This window comes from Cavia porcellus, unplaced genomic scaffold (genome assembly GCF_034190915.1).
Source record: "Cavia porcellus strain 051 isolate PalLab524CR breed Dunkin Hartley unplaced genomic scaffold, mCavPor4.1 scaffold_25, whole genome shotgun sequence".
NCBI classification, from domain to species: domain Eukaryota; kingdom Metazoa; phylum Chordata; class Mammalia; order Rodentia; family Caviidae; genus Cavia; species Cavia porcellus.
In genome coordinates, this window is record NW_026947508.1 from 37,698,615 (window position 1) to 37,711,963 (window position 13,349).

Genomic DNA, 13,349 nt, shown 5'->3' on the forward strand with positions numbered 1-13,349 from the left:
TTCCACAAGATATGGTGTTACTAATGCCCTAAAAGAGTTTGCATAGTCAGGGACTTAGATGTCACTCTGGGTTGTCAATTTTGGATTATAAACCTGCTGAAGTAGGGATTGACTAAATGCTAAACTTAGTGAGGTCACATCCTGATTGGACTTGATTCAAGAAACATTTCCAGGACAAGGCAAAGGTCCTAGTGTAAGGCCAAATGGGCAAGAAATCAGCTGATCACTATTAGTTGTTGGAAGTCTGTCCTTGGAAATAGAGCTCAAGAAATGGAACCTGCCAACCACTTGGATTAACTGCAGGATGAGGTTGGAGTAGGTATTTGAGTGGACCTGGCTTCGTTTTGTTTTGAGACAGGGTGATGCTATGTAGTTCAGGCTGGCCTTGACCTTACTGTGTAGTACAGGCTTGGCCTCGAATTTGTGGCAATCCTCCTGCCTCGGTTTGCTAAGCGATGGGATTACAGGTGTGGCCCACCATGCCAAAGTAGCTCTGATTGGGGAAGGTGAACAGTGACAGAACAAATGGTGGAAGAGAAATGCTGGGTGCATCTTGATCTTCTGTCAACATTAACTCAGAAAATAAATCAGTTTTCAACTCATGGGTCTGAGTATAAATTTACATTTTTGAAAAGCAAGTTAGCATATCCACGAAGAATTTAACACATTATTTTTCAGCCATGTAATTCTACCTGTAAAAATCTGCCTAGTTGAATTACTGTAGGTGAAATTCAAATTATCACAAGAAACATCACGAAGCTGTGTGTACAGATGTGGAAACCCAGGAAAGTGGAAACATTCCAGCCTTGGGAGGTGCACAAACCTGCCAGCAGCTGTGGGCTTGGGCAGTCCCTCAGACAGCATGTGTCATCAGCTACTGCCTCTACCCACAGCACTGTCACACTGTCCTCAGCCCTAGGTTTCCCTTACTAGCTAATCCCTGCCTATTGAGTCTACAGTCCCAGTCATCTCCTGAGAAGCCCACCTTTCAATTTCACTCTCAGCATTTCCTTGTCAGAGCTCTTGACAGGAGAATCTGATCGGTCAGGTTATTTTTCCAAACCATGCAAGTAAAAGGTCTTTGGCAAATCTATGGGTTGGCTATTCTGGATCAGATGTCCTTCCGTGGGTCAGTGAGCTAAGACTAAGAAAGGACAGCAGCCCATAGCATCTCAGTGCAGAAACCAGTGATGGGGCAGTTTCCCCTGCAAAGGGCAAACATTGTAGCCACGGAGCAGGTTGATGCACATAATGGGCTGTCCAGGTGTCTGACAAGGTGCAACACAATGACGTGGAAGACGTGAAGAACACTGGGAAGTGCCCACAAAATATTACTTAGGGAAAATGTCTATAAAACTAAACATAATATTGATGAGAATTTTCAAAAACTTTGCACGTTTATTTTATAATCTGTACGGAAAGGTTAACGGGCTAGTTGGTGGTATACAAGCTCTTTGATCAGTTTCCAATTGTTGCGTAAATATGCGATCTTTTTATGATCCCTGCCACTGCAGCGCTGGGACCTGAGCCCCAGATTCTGCATCTGCTAGGCAGACACTGCCACTGACTTACATCCACTGCGTCTTTACAACTCAGGGAAATGCTAAGTACAGCAGCCCACTTTCTTTCACTCCAACCGGCTATCCCGCTCCCCGCCAGGGCGCGCGCTGCTCCCCTCCTCCCCAGTCTTCGACCTGCCCGCCCTTTCTCCAGGGGGCGGGGGGGGGAGACGGCGGAGAAAGGCCCGTTTCAGTCACGCGCTGCTTCCCGACCCCGGAACCGGCCCCCTTTATCTGGAGGGCGGCCACGCGGTCCTGCCCCTTCCGCCACCCTGCGCTCGTGAACTCTGCCCACCTCCCGCCCGCGCCATGGCTCCGCTGCGCTTCTCGGCCAATGTGTCCTGGCTGTTCCCCGAGCTCCCGGGTCTTCCCGAGCGGCTGCGGGCTGCAGGCCGCGCGGGCTTCGAGGCCGCGGAGGTGGCCTGGCCGTACGCAGAGCCGCCCGAGGCGCTGGCGCAGGCGGCGAGGGACGCGAGGCTGCGGGTGGTGCTGATCAACACGCCGCCGGGTGCGCCAGGCCGGGCATGAGCGTGGGGGTGAGGGCGCGGGAACTGGAGCCGGGAGTGAGGCCTGTTCTCTCCGCAGGAGACCAGGAGAAGGGGGAGATGGGGCTGGGGGCCGTGCCCGGGAGACAGGCGGCCTTCCGAGAGGGGCTGGAGAAGGCGGTGCTGTACGCCAAGACTCTGGGCTGCCCCAGGTATCCTACTGCTCCCCCACAATGAACACAGTGTCCAAAGGGGGCGCCAGCCCGCTCGGAGGCGCAGGAGCCTGAGCAAACTTGCCGTCAGCCTCGCCTGTGGCTCCGGTCCTTTGGAAACTGCCTTTTGTGTTAGACCTGTTCGTATCGTTGTTTGCCCAGGATTTCATGCTGACCCCATGGAGATCAGTTTGACCAGGGCCACACTAACAAAAGCAGTCTGCGATCTACTTGCGACTAGGGAGCTGCAGGGGTGGGGCTGCGGCTTTGGGTGGCGCAGGCCCCGACCCGGATAAGAGAAAGCTGCTATAGACGCTTGGAGGAAGTAGAGTGGGTATCGGGCTGGGTGTGTGCGTGTGCAGATGCAGGGACAGCTTGGGGTATTTAGCCAAATTTCTGGATTCCTGGAAAGTCTGCTTGAGCTTGGGATGTGGCCGTGTGAGGTCAAGTGATAGGCGGACATATAAGTTTCAAAGCAAGACTGGGCAAATAAATGTCAAATCCTGCAGAGGGCAAATAGATTTGCTGAGAAGAAACTGTGACAAGGGGCTCATTACTTGCATGGTGAGTTGATGGGGGAGAAAACACAAGGGAAGAGGCCAGGAAACAGATAAAAGGTGAACGGAATGAATGCCCAAGGACAAGGGTCAAAATATGTTTAAAATGCAAGACTTAGGCATGCTTATATGCTGCGAAGGACCAAGGGAAAGGGCAGTTTATGAGTAACGGACTGAGGTCCCTGAACCAGGAGGATGGGCCAGGTCAGAAGCACATGGTGAGCCAAGGGTGAGGCCTCCAGCCTCTTCTCCCCCATAGCATTCACCTGATGGCTGGCCGTGCACCCCAGGGAGCTGATGGAGCAGCAGTCAGGGGTGAGATGGAGACAGTTTTTCTGGAAAACCTGAAGCATGCAGCTGAGGTTCTGGCTCAGGTGAGAGGTGGGCACATATGTGTGTGTGGGTGTGTACAGTGGGAAGAGATGAAGCAAAAGGCTGGGCAGGACAGGCGAGGGTGCTGGACAGTGACTAAGGAGGGACAAGCTTGGGGAGGAGCTTTACTCACAGTGTTCCACATGGGGCCAGGAGAACCTCGTGGGACTGTTGGAGCCCATTAACACTCGAATCACTGACCCCCGGTACTTCCTGGACACGCCCCAGCACGGTAGGCTCCCAGCCGCCTCCTGCCCTGTTAGTTTTTGTGTTCTTGTCTCACAACCCCTCTGGGCTTCTCCCCAGCTGCAGCCATCTTACAGAAGGTTGGAAGACCCAACCTCCAATTACAGATGGTGAGTGCAACAGAGGGGCACTTCTTAGCCCATTTTCTCCAGATCTGTGAAGAGTGGTGGGGGGCCCTGCGGGGTCTGATGTAGTATTCTCTTCCCTAGGACATATTCCACTGGCAGATCATGGATGGAAACCTGACAGGAAACATCCGGGAATTCTTGCCCATTGTTGGTGAGGGGCTCCCTTTTTTCTCTGGCCTGCTGCCCACCCTTTAAGCCTCTACTGTCCCTCGGGCCTCAGGAGCCCGGTCCCATGTCTCCCCACATCTGTCCCCAGGGCATGTGCAGATAGCTCAGGTCCCAGGCCGAGGGGAACCAGACAGCCCTGGGGAGCTGAACTTCCCCTACCTATTCCAGCTGCTGGAAGATGAAGGCTACCAAGGCTTTGTGGGCTGTGAGTATCGGCCTCAAGGTGAGCGCCAGGCATGGCCCTGGGAAAGGGTTCTAGAGGGAAAAGCATGAGGCAGGGCTATTTTTCTCCATGTGAGAGGAGATGCCACTGCTTCCCTCTCCCTGTAGGAGACACAGTGGATGGTCTGAGTTGGCTCCGCTCATACTGGGATAGTCGGGGCCACCCATGGGCCGGCCAGTGAGGTCCTGCACATCACACACCTGCCTTTCTGGGATAGTGACTGAGCACCTGCATCTCTTTTGAATTAAAGACTTGCTAAAGACTTTCATATGTGTATGTTGTAGGGTGGGGGACACACAGTGTCTAATGCTTCAGTGTCTCTGGACTGCTTTCCTGCCATTGAGAAGGAATACATAGCTCATGCTCAGTCTTCTGGTTGGTGCCAGGGTTGCTATGGAGATGGAAAATATTTGAACCTTCTTATTTACAGAGAGGAACCAAGGGTCCAGGAGTAAAAGGGCTCGACGCTGGTCACACATGCTGGGATTGGAATCAAAGTTCTTATCTCAATGGGAATGTCCAGCAGTGATGTCCAAGAGGGAACGAAAGCTGGAAGGATGAGGGGGCATGTGGCTGACAGTGACCAAACACTGGAAGTCAGAATTCAGGTTGCGCTTAAGGGGTGAGTTCCTGCCACTGGGTATAAACTCCCAGGATGTCACCAGGTAAACAGGAAGGAGTCATCCCTTTCAGGAAGGGCTGAGGAGCCTGAGCAGGGATGGGCCTCTCAGAGTTGACCCAAACCTCTGGAGCTCTGGGCTGGTCAGTGTTTGGAGGGCTGGTCAGTTCTGGCCAGGCTGTGGCAGCACATCCCCAGGCACAGTCACACTGCCTTTGGTATCAGCCACTGTTGAAGCTCACCGGGAACTACGTCAGTTCTGCCACAAGTGGACAGTTACAGATCCATGATTCAACACACCATGACAGTCAGTGGTTCTCTTCCTCAGAGGAGGCGGGTCCAGAGGGTGAAACAAGCTGTGTTGATTACGGACTCCAGGTGGTGGTAGGTGGAGACCAGCTGTGCAGGAGGGCTCTCACTATCCTGAGGCTGCACAGGAAAGGGCTCTCGGAAAACCACTGTCAGCGACTATGGGAACATGGTGAGGTACAGTAGTCAGAGAAGGCCAGGGCTGGGGACAGAGCAGGGCTCAAGAAGAGTGGGCACCCTAACCCAGTAGGCTCTCAAGTGGAGATGTGGATTACAGCCTCCCACTAACCTCACACAAAGGTTTCTATTCTTACCGTTTTTCCCAAATGAGAGTCCAAAAACACTAGCACAAAACAGTCTGTGAATTTCTGATTCAGCACCACCTGCAGTGACAAGGGAAATGGGGTGGAGAATGAGGTCTGCCCTACCGGAGGTGGCACAGACCTTCCTGCAGGGCAACTGGTAGACATGGGAGGACAAGCAAAGGCTTCTTTCCAATGAACACCCAGGTCACTGAAGGCTGTCTCCAAATCGAGCCTTAGTCTGTGTTTTTATTGGCTTGCTAGTCAGCCTGCCCAGAGCCAAGCACTGATACCAGTCAACAAAGGGAGATTCTCCACCACTGGCACAGCCCCACTCTGAGCTCCCTGAACTGGTCCCTGATTCTCCCAAAGCTTCAGTGCCTGTTCACATGGCTGTTGCCTCTCTCCTGAGCTCCCGTCCTTGACACTCCTGTATCTGAACAGTGAAGATGCCCATGGGCCTTAGAATCAATTTGTCCCAAACTGAACTCACCATTCTTCCAAACTCACCCCTGCTAGCATTCTCATAGTTCAGGAGCATCCTAACTGCCCAGGCCACTGCCACCTTGTCCTAACAGACCTCGGTTCTCTAGATGATCCTTTATATACTGGAAACAAATCTTCCCCACAAGCGCTGTGTTGCCCGGCCCCTCATCAGGCTCCAACTCTTACCTGTAGTCTTTTCTTGTGTGCCAACTCTCCTGAACAATAGCTTTCTCTGGGCCTGTCTCATCACTAATTCTCTCACACCACTGTAACTCTTTTCCTTCTGTCTATCCCTTATGGCTGTTTTTCCAACTTTACTGTGCACATGGATCACCCAAGGATACTGCCAACCTGTAGATCTATTAGTGTAGGGCAGGGCCTGAGTATCTGCATCTTAGCAAGCTCCCAAGTAATACTGCTGGTCTAAGAATCACACTTTGAATAACCACGCATAAAGCCCAGAGCTCCCTTCTGGGACTCTAACCTCTGAGACCACCCACAGATGAAGTTCCAGAGCTCAGCCCCCAGGATCTTAAGCCAAAGTATGTGTTCTCGGTGAGCCTGAGTGCAACATTCTCATGCATTCTCAGCAAATCATATGCTGGGGTGTGGTGCTTAGTGCTCTAAGGTTTCCCATGTGTCCGTACAGCTCCATTCTATTCAGGCTACACTCTAAGGCAAAGCTTGTTTGGTCAAGCTGGGGCCCTTAGAGGGGGACATCTGTCATTGCTGATGAAGATTTCTGCTTTTGCCTTTCTAGAAGAGGTTCAGGGAACTTACCAAGTATTGAGTTCCCAGGTCTGGGCTCTGGAAATGGCGGCAGCTCTGGGGAAAGCGGCTTAGGAGAACCTTGATTAGGCTCTGGTACCAGGAAACAGTCATTGACAGGAAGCAGTCCTGGGAGAAGACCACAGGGCTGAATCTGTCATGCCAGAGTTAGCTGAGACTGTCACCCAGCCCCCCGCTCCCCCCACACTGGTTATCTACGGAATTTCAGCATCTGGGCCCATACTGGAGCCCAGAGTCCCTTACCAGCTGGGGGTCAATGTCCCCAATGGATTTGGCGTGGACTGCCTCGAGGAGCTCCTCTAGCTCTGCCAGGGCCAGGCGGCCCCCTAGCCTCAATCGGTCAGGCCCCGGTGGCTCCAGCAAGAAGAGGCGTTTCCAGAGAGTGTCCCGACGGCAGTGCCCACCAGCCAGCCGGACCAGCTGAGCCAGCCGTGCCCGTGCCATGCCCACCTCTGCTGCCAGTGGTGGGAACAAGGGAGCTGGGCCAGGGGTTAGCGCAAGGCTTGAGGCCTCCCCAGGACTACCAGCCAAGCTCCCAGAAGCCTCTGGTTCAGGGGGCAGTCTGGGTGGCTTCCGGAACCTGCGCATGTCAGCAGTGAGTCTGGGGAAGAGTTCTCGTTGGCTAGTGAGCACCACGAAGAACTGCAGCCTGTGTGAGGAGTCAAGGTGTGGGGGTCACAACAGCAGACATGCAAGGTGAGGGTAGAAGGCTGAGAAATGGGTATGTTCAGGGTAGAGAATCTGCTAACCGCAGAACATGCCGCTCAGCTTCTCCTTGCTCCTCAAAGGGTGCAGCACAGTGACAGACAAGCAGAGACACATCGAAATCATCCTGATGGCGAAGTCCCTCGGAGTCCAGATAGGAACCAGAGCTGTGCAGCAGGGGTTGGGAAAATGTTAGTTCTGAGGTTCTAATGACATCAACCCCATACCTTCTGCTCAAGAAAACACGAGTCTCTGTATTGCAAGTGTGACCCCCATCTCAGCCTCACCAGTGTGTGCTGGACCCCTTCCCCACCTTACCTGTGCCATGCTGAGACCAGAGCATATTCATTGTGTTCTGGGCCCCCAGGGCGGGCCATGCGCAGTGGTTTCATGTGGTAAGAGCTGGCATGGTCGGCCACATAGTTGTATAGCTGGTGGGCAGCAATGAGTGGCGTAGGGAGCTCCAACGTCCCTAAGGGGCAAGGTAAAGGAAACAGTAGGTACTAAGTATGGAACAGTCACCATCCTGGGGGCTGGGAGTCACTAAGGTGCTGACTAATAGAGCAGCTCGGCCTTCTTGGGGAGCTCCTCAGAAGGGTACTGAGATGGGGACTCAGAGCAGAGGGCAGGGTACACATGACATAAGGCCCTAACTATATATGAAACTGACCGTGAAGAACTTAACACAGAGACAGTCACAGTAAAGAAGCACTGAAACAAGGCATGAGAGATATGAATGCTGAACAATACAAGACGACTTGCCCGGGAGATGCTCCCACCAGTCCTGGCCTGGGCACACCCTGTGGCCTGTGCTTTTCTGGTGTCATTAATTTACCCTTCAGCACCGACCTTGGTAAATGTGATTGCGGCCAAAGTGAGGTCCATCAGGGTGGTGGGCCAGGAAGTGCCGTAGGAAGGTAGTCAGGTGGTAGCCATGCCGCAGGACCAGGTGGGAGCCCAGCACGTGCTGGTGCACGAGGCGCAGATGGAAGTCGTAGCTGAAGGAGTGCACGTGCATCAGATCCCGAACCTTGTCGCACTCCTCTGTGAACAGCATGGACAGCTGGGGAGGGGCAGCAGGGGGTAGGTTCAGGTGCTGCAGCACTGGCTGCCCAGTCTACGTTTCCTTCCTTTTAGGGAAAGAAGAAACCCCATGGTTCCTCCCTGTGGCTGTGGGCCCAGTGGAAGCCTTCTGTCAGCACAACCTCTATGCAAAACACTCCTCTTACTCTACTTTTTAATGTGCTGCATGCTTGGTTTCTATGAAAAGTGGATCATTTTGAGAGACTGAGCCTTTTTTTTTGTATCCCAGACTCCACGAGAGTCTGGCCCACATTTGCCAGTGTAACAAATGTCTGCTGAATGAGTGTCTACCATGTGCTTCTAGTGACTGTTCTAGGTACTGGGGATGCAGTGGAGCAACAGAAATGAACTCGAACAAAGCTCCCCTTAGGAGCTTCCAGTTTACTCATGGAAGTTTTTGGGATAAATGAGAAAGTATAAAGTACACTAGAAGACGGTGTTGTGGTAAATCAGGCGGTGGTCAGGGGAGGTGTGCATTTACCATTAGAAACCTTCTCCTGTCTCTTGCCCTCTCTCCAGCTTTTTTCTGCCCATCAATTTACCTGCTCTTCCCAGACATGTCATCTCTTCTCTACACATTGTGCTCTGCCCCCTTGCCCGCCCCAGACCCAGCAGCTCCCACTCCTTCCTACAGTGCCTCTGGAATGCCCGGTCGGGGAGAGGTTGGTGGGTCTCCTCTGACTGACAAGCTTGCCTGAGTGAACCACTGACTGAAGAAGAAAGCAGGTGGAGACCTGCAGTGAGTGTTTCTCTTGCTGGAAATCACTATTACTGCCAATGTTAACAACTGAATGAGTGGTGTTAAAAAGGCAGAATCTATCTGGCCACCCTTGGGGTCACAGAGCTTAGGAGTCAGTAGGACAGGGAACAAATGACTGAGTCAGACTAGCTGTACAATCTTGGATTAGGTCATAATGTCTCTGTGCTTCAGTTTCCTCACCTATCATGGAGATAATGTAAAGTTCCACAGTTAAAGGCGGTGTGATGAACTACTTATTACAAGGAGGATGAGCCTTGGTGTCACAGAAACCTAGAATTCAATCCTGAGACTTCCAATAACCAGCTGTGCGTCCTGAGACAGATGACTTAAGCCTATATACATCTCATCTGTAGAGAAGTAAACTTTTCCTTGTCACTTAGTAAACCTACTAAATGCTTAATGAACAACGACAATCGTTGTACAATTTAGTAATCTGAGCTGGGTTAGATTAGATAAGCAGGGTCATGGAGGGCCCAGCTACACTGAGGTCAGGGACAAGGAGGACAGTAAGTTCAGGGGAGTAATGGGTAGGTCCCCCTTTCCAACCCTACAGGAGTGTGAAGGGCACCTGCCCACCCCTTCTCCAAGTACTCTGATCCAGGTAGTTTCCTGCACATAAAGTCACCATGCCTTTCTACGTCATCTTATCTTGTTCGTATCTCTGGTGACCAAGTGAAAGGTAACCATCTAGGCCTGGGTGTGAACTGTCTCAACAGGAAAGCTCCACACAAAGGAGTCTGCTGACTCTACTGGAGCTAAGCACAGCCTAACCTCTGAGAAAGTACCCGTGAGATAATGAGAAGGCCAGGGCATCCCTGGAAACCAGAGGAGATGAACTGGCGGAGTACAGTAAGGACCTCAGGTCCCTGACCTCCCTTAAACCTCAGTTCACTCTAAGCACTCCTGAGTGCTTGGGCTTCTTGGGGAGAGTCCCTCCCTTGAGACAGACTGACAGAAACATAAATAACAGATCAGTGCCAGGGGCACTTTGTGGATTAGAACATTGGTCTTTATTTAAGTGTTAGTGACTGTACTGACAATGCCAGGGTATCCCTTACTCTGGGTTAAGCCAGTACTGTGTGTGGCATAGATCTAAACAAATGTCACATTATCACTGTGCTCCAGTGTTCTCACTGTCCAGCTATGGATGACCATTGCATCAGCTACTGTCAGTGCCAGAAGGACCATAACGCTGGACCAGCTACTGTGTCACATTGCCTTCTGCTAGGTGCCATGGAGAATGCAGTGTTGGGAGTACCCAGGGTCAGGCAGGCAGGTGGTCCAGTCACAGCACCAGCATACAGAATGACCACTGACTTAGCCAAGCACAGTACTGGACCAACCCTGGGGCCACACTGCTCAATGCATTCTTTTTTTGCTCACTAGACAAGTCATGGAACCATGCTGTCCACAGCAGGCTGGAGCTGTGCTATATCTAAGCCCTGTGCACCTGATGTTACTCTGTCCCCACACATACCTGAGAGTTGACAGCCTGCCCCATTGGGATTCGAGAACATTCTAAGGCAAACTGTTTGACACAGAAGTAACAGCCCTGAAGGGAAAGTGAGATGAGGTCAGGAGGGCGGGAGACAGGTGGCTCTGGCTCTTCCCACTCAGCACCCGCCCCGCTCACCTGGAAAGTCAGCTCCATGAGGATGATGCCTCCAGGCAGTGCCCGCTGCAGGTGGTACGTGGTGACCAGAGAGCCAGTGCTCTGCAGAAAGCACAAAGCGGGCAGCACTGAATTAGAGGACAGAAGTCACTGGTGCCTCTGACTCTACTGGTGTTAGTTTGGGGTCAGTGACATTGGGGCTTGCAGAAACAGTTGAGTGTCCTGGGCACAGGTGACTTCACCATTACATGACAGCTAGTTACCTTGGGGCTCCCTTCAGGTTTGGCTTTAGGGCAGGAAAAGGAACCTCGACCCTCTGTTCCAAGCATCGCCATGGCCCGCAGCCGGCTGGAGCTGCAGGAAAGAGAGAGGCAAGCTAGTGATGCAGGGTTATGGTGATTTCACACAGAGTAATTTTGCAGGAGAGGAACACAGGTATGTAAGAAGGACTTGCTCGGGGGCCCACAGACAGCAAGTGGCAAGGCCAGGCCCAAAGTCTACTTCCAGACTCTAGGGCAGGGCTGTGTCCACAGTAGCTGCTATGGTATGGGCAAGGCCAATGTGCTTGGCAGGGAGGCGGAAATCAAGCTACTTTCTCCACTGTTGGGCACGGAGGGCTGGGGGGTAAGGAGTCAAGGGAGGGGAAAGGGTGGCATGTCTAAAATTTCATTACAAGCACCAGGCATGCTGGCACACATTTGTAATCTCAGCACTCTGGAGGTGAGGCAGGAGGACTGCTGTGAGTTTGAGGCCAGCCTAAGTGATAGAGTGGGTTCAAAGTTAGCCTGAACTGCATAGCAAGACCCTGTCTCCAAAAACAAACAAACAAATAAATAAAATTCATTAGGAAAATTCAAGGAGATATTTGATGTCCTGGTTAGGAACTGTCTTCTGAAATAAAGTTGCTGGTTCCCTTTTGATTGGGAAATGATAGTTTTATTGCTTCACAGGCCTACTATTCTTTATTTCTTTTTCTTTTTTTTGGTATTGGAAATTGAATTCAGGACCTTGCAGTTGCCAGGCAGGTGCTGCACAACTCCGCTATATGCCCAGCCTCTATTCTTCATTTCTTAACTCAGAGACAAGGATAGATGAGAAGACAAAGGCCGTGACCAAGAACAAAACAGAAAAGATGAGTGGGTTCCACACCAAGAAGCTATAAACTGGTGGAATGTTTGCTAGGGGTTAAAATCCCTGGCAGAAGAAATGCCCCCATTTCATTCTCAAGAAAATCTGGACAGAACTTAAGTAGTGATGGCTGACCATTAAAAACTGGTGATAAAGGAAAGCCTGACTTAAATTTTGTTCTAGAAATAGTTTTCTTATCTAGCTTATTTATTTATTTATTTATTTAACTCTAGTGTCTAAGAAATCTAAATTTTGAGGAAGAACATAACTGAATAGAAGATACAAACTATAGTCTTCCTAACTCCTACAGCTGGGCACTGGCTGTTGAGGGCAGCAATCTCATGAGGACTGTAGAGGGGCCACTTGGCCACTGAGAAATGGGGGCTGGGTGGGGAATCCCAGGAGGTGCAGGCCTGCTTCCTTTTCAGAATGTCCTGAGAAAAGGAGGAAATCTGGGAAGTAGAGAGCTGATTACTGAAGAGTACCAAGGAGTCAGAATTGGCTCCCTGGAGCGGGGTGGTATCTTGAGTAATAAAGTACATTTTACACTAAAAAAGCATCTACTTGAAAAATAGAGTTGAGAAAATGCCTTGATAAACTCACAGACCTGAAGACATGAAAGTAACTGAAATGTGAGCAGATCATTATTTCCACATAGCCACAGGGAAGCGGGTAGAAGCACTGAGGTTGGAAGACCAGATGCCAAGAGAAATATAGAGTAGGCACCTCAAAAGTGAGACTCAGATCTGACCTAGACCAGGAAAGGTGGCTGCAGAATTCCCATGGAGCACTGGGAAGATGGAAGGTGGTGAGAGAGCTGCCTTCTTTCCAAGGCTCAGAACTGGCCAGGGAGTGAGCAATCCCAAGAATAGGCCCTGGTGGCTGGGTGCAATGGTACACTTGTAATCCCAGCTCCTCAAGGCTAAGGCAGGAAAATGCCAAGTTCAAGGACAGCATAGTCCAATGACAGTGAACCTTTTAGAGCTTTTAATGATACAAACAGCCCACTGTGGCATTCATTCTGTAGCTTTACCACCACTAGGCCTTATCTTTTTTTTTTTTTTTTTTTTTTTTTTGGCTTTTTCATTTTTGTCGGTACCAGGGATTGAACTCACGACCGCCTGCTTGCAAGGCAGGTGCTTATGCCGCTGAGCTAAATCCCCAGCCCCACTAGGCCTTATCTTAAAAAGACCTTATCTTAAAAAAAAAAGCTGAGGATGTGTCTCAGCATTCCCTAGGTCTAGTCCCCAGTACTGCTAAAACAAAACAAAACTGAACACAACAGAACAGACCATGGACAGCAGGATAAGCAGGCCCAGTGAAGAGGTCCTTGGAGAGAAATGGACTGTCTGCCTATCTTGAGCCATACTAAATCTCAGGAGAAGCCAGAGGGATGCACAGAACACGAATCAGTACACGATGCACGTGTGTGGGTATATACAAGCACATAAACACATAAGCTGTGGCTGGGTGCAAGCTCTATGAGATGCACACGGTTCTGTGGAGGAACTGCCTGAGGTTTACAGAATCTGAATGAAAGTGTCCAAGTCCTCACATATGTATACTGGCCCAGTGAGATGAACATGTATAAGGCCCAGGCTGCCCA

At 51.0% G+C, this 13,349-nt stretch overlaps 2 protein-coding genes across 7 annotated transcripts in view; one reads left to right on the forward strand and one right to left on the reverse strand.

Moving 5' to 3' along the window:
- Positions 1-1,449: 1,449 nt before the first annotated feature.
- On the forward strand, positions 1,450-4,213 carry Hyi (hydroxypyruvate isomerase (putative)). 4 transcript variants are annotated; one of them, XM_063236339.1, is made up of 8 exons: positions 1,450-2,067; positions 2,145-2,256; positions 3,073-3,187; positions 3,339-3,391; positions 3,492-3,541; positions 3,641-3,710; positions 3,816-3,932; positions 4,058-4,213. In XM_063236339.1, the coding sequence occupies exons 1-7, from the start codon at positions 1,869-1,871 to the stop codon at positions 3,907-3,909; spliced, it is 693 nt and encodes a 230-aa protein (XP_063092409.1). In that variant the 5' UTR covers positions 1,450-1,868; the 3' UTR covers positions 3,910-3,932; positions 4,058-4,213. The 4 variants fall into 4 exon arrangements, with proteins under 4 accessions (XP_063092409.1, XP_063092408.1, XP_005000275.3 ...); XM_063236338.1 differs by having other exon boundaries at positions 1,462-2,067; positions 3,816-3,950; XM_005000218.4 differs by having other exon boundaries at positions 1,468-2,067; positions 3,339-3,417.
- A 113-nt stretch (positions 4,214-4,326) lies between these two features.
- Positions 4,327-13,349, reverse strand: part of Szt2 (SZT2 subunit of KICSTOR complex) — a 51,009-nt gene continuing 41,986 nt past the window's right edge. For all 3 annotated transcript variants that reach the window (XM_005000219.4, XM_063236329.1, XM_063236330.1), the window contains 10 exons: positions 10,879-10,969; positions 10,637-10,717; positions 10,481-10,555; positions 8,010-8,223; positions 7,479-7,632; positions 7,205-7,327; positions 6,699-7,104; positions 6,447-6,563; positions 5,193-5,261; positions 4,327-5,037 (listed from right to left, as the gene is read on the reverse strand). In XM_005000219.4, coding sequence (XP_005000276.2) covers positions 4,894-5,037; positions 5,193-5,261; positions 6,447-6,563; positions 6,699-7,104; positions 7,205-7,327; positions 7,479-7,632; positions 8,010-8,223; positions 10,481-10,555; positions 10,637-10,717; positions 10,879-10,969 — 1,474 coding nt within the window. In that variant the 3' untranslated portion in view covers positions 4,327-4,893. The remainder of the gene's footprint in view (positions 5,038-5,192; positions 5,262-6,446; positions 6,564-6,698; positions 7,105-7,204; positions 7,328-7,478; positions 7,633-8,009; positions 8,224-10,480; positions 10,556-10,636; positions 10,718-10,878; positions 10,970-13,349) is intronic.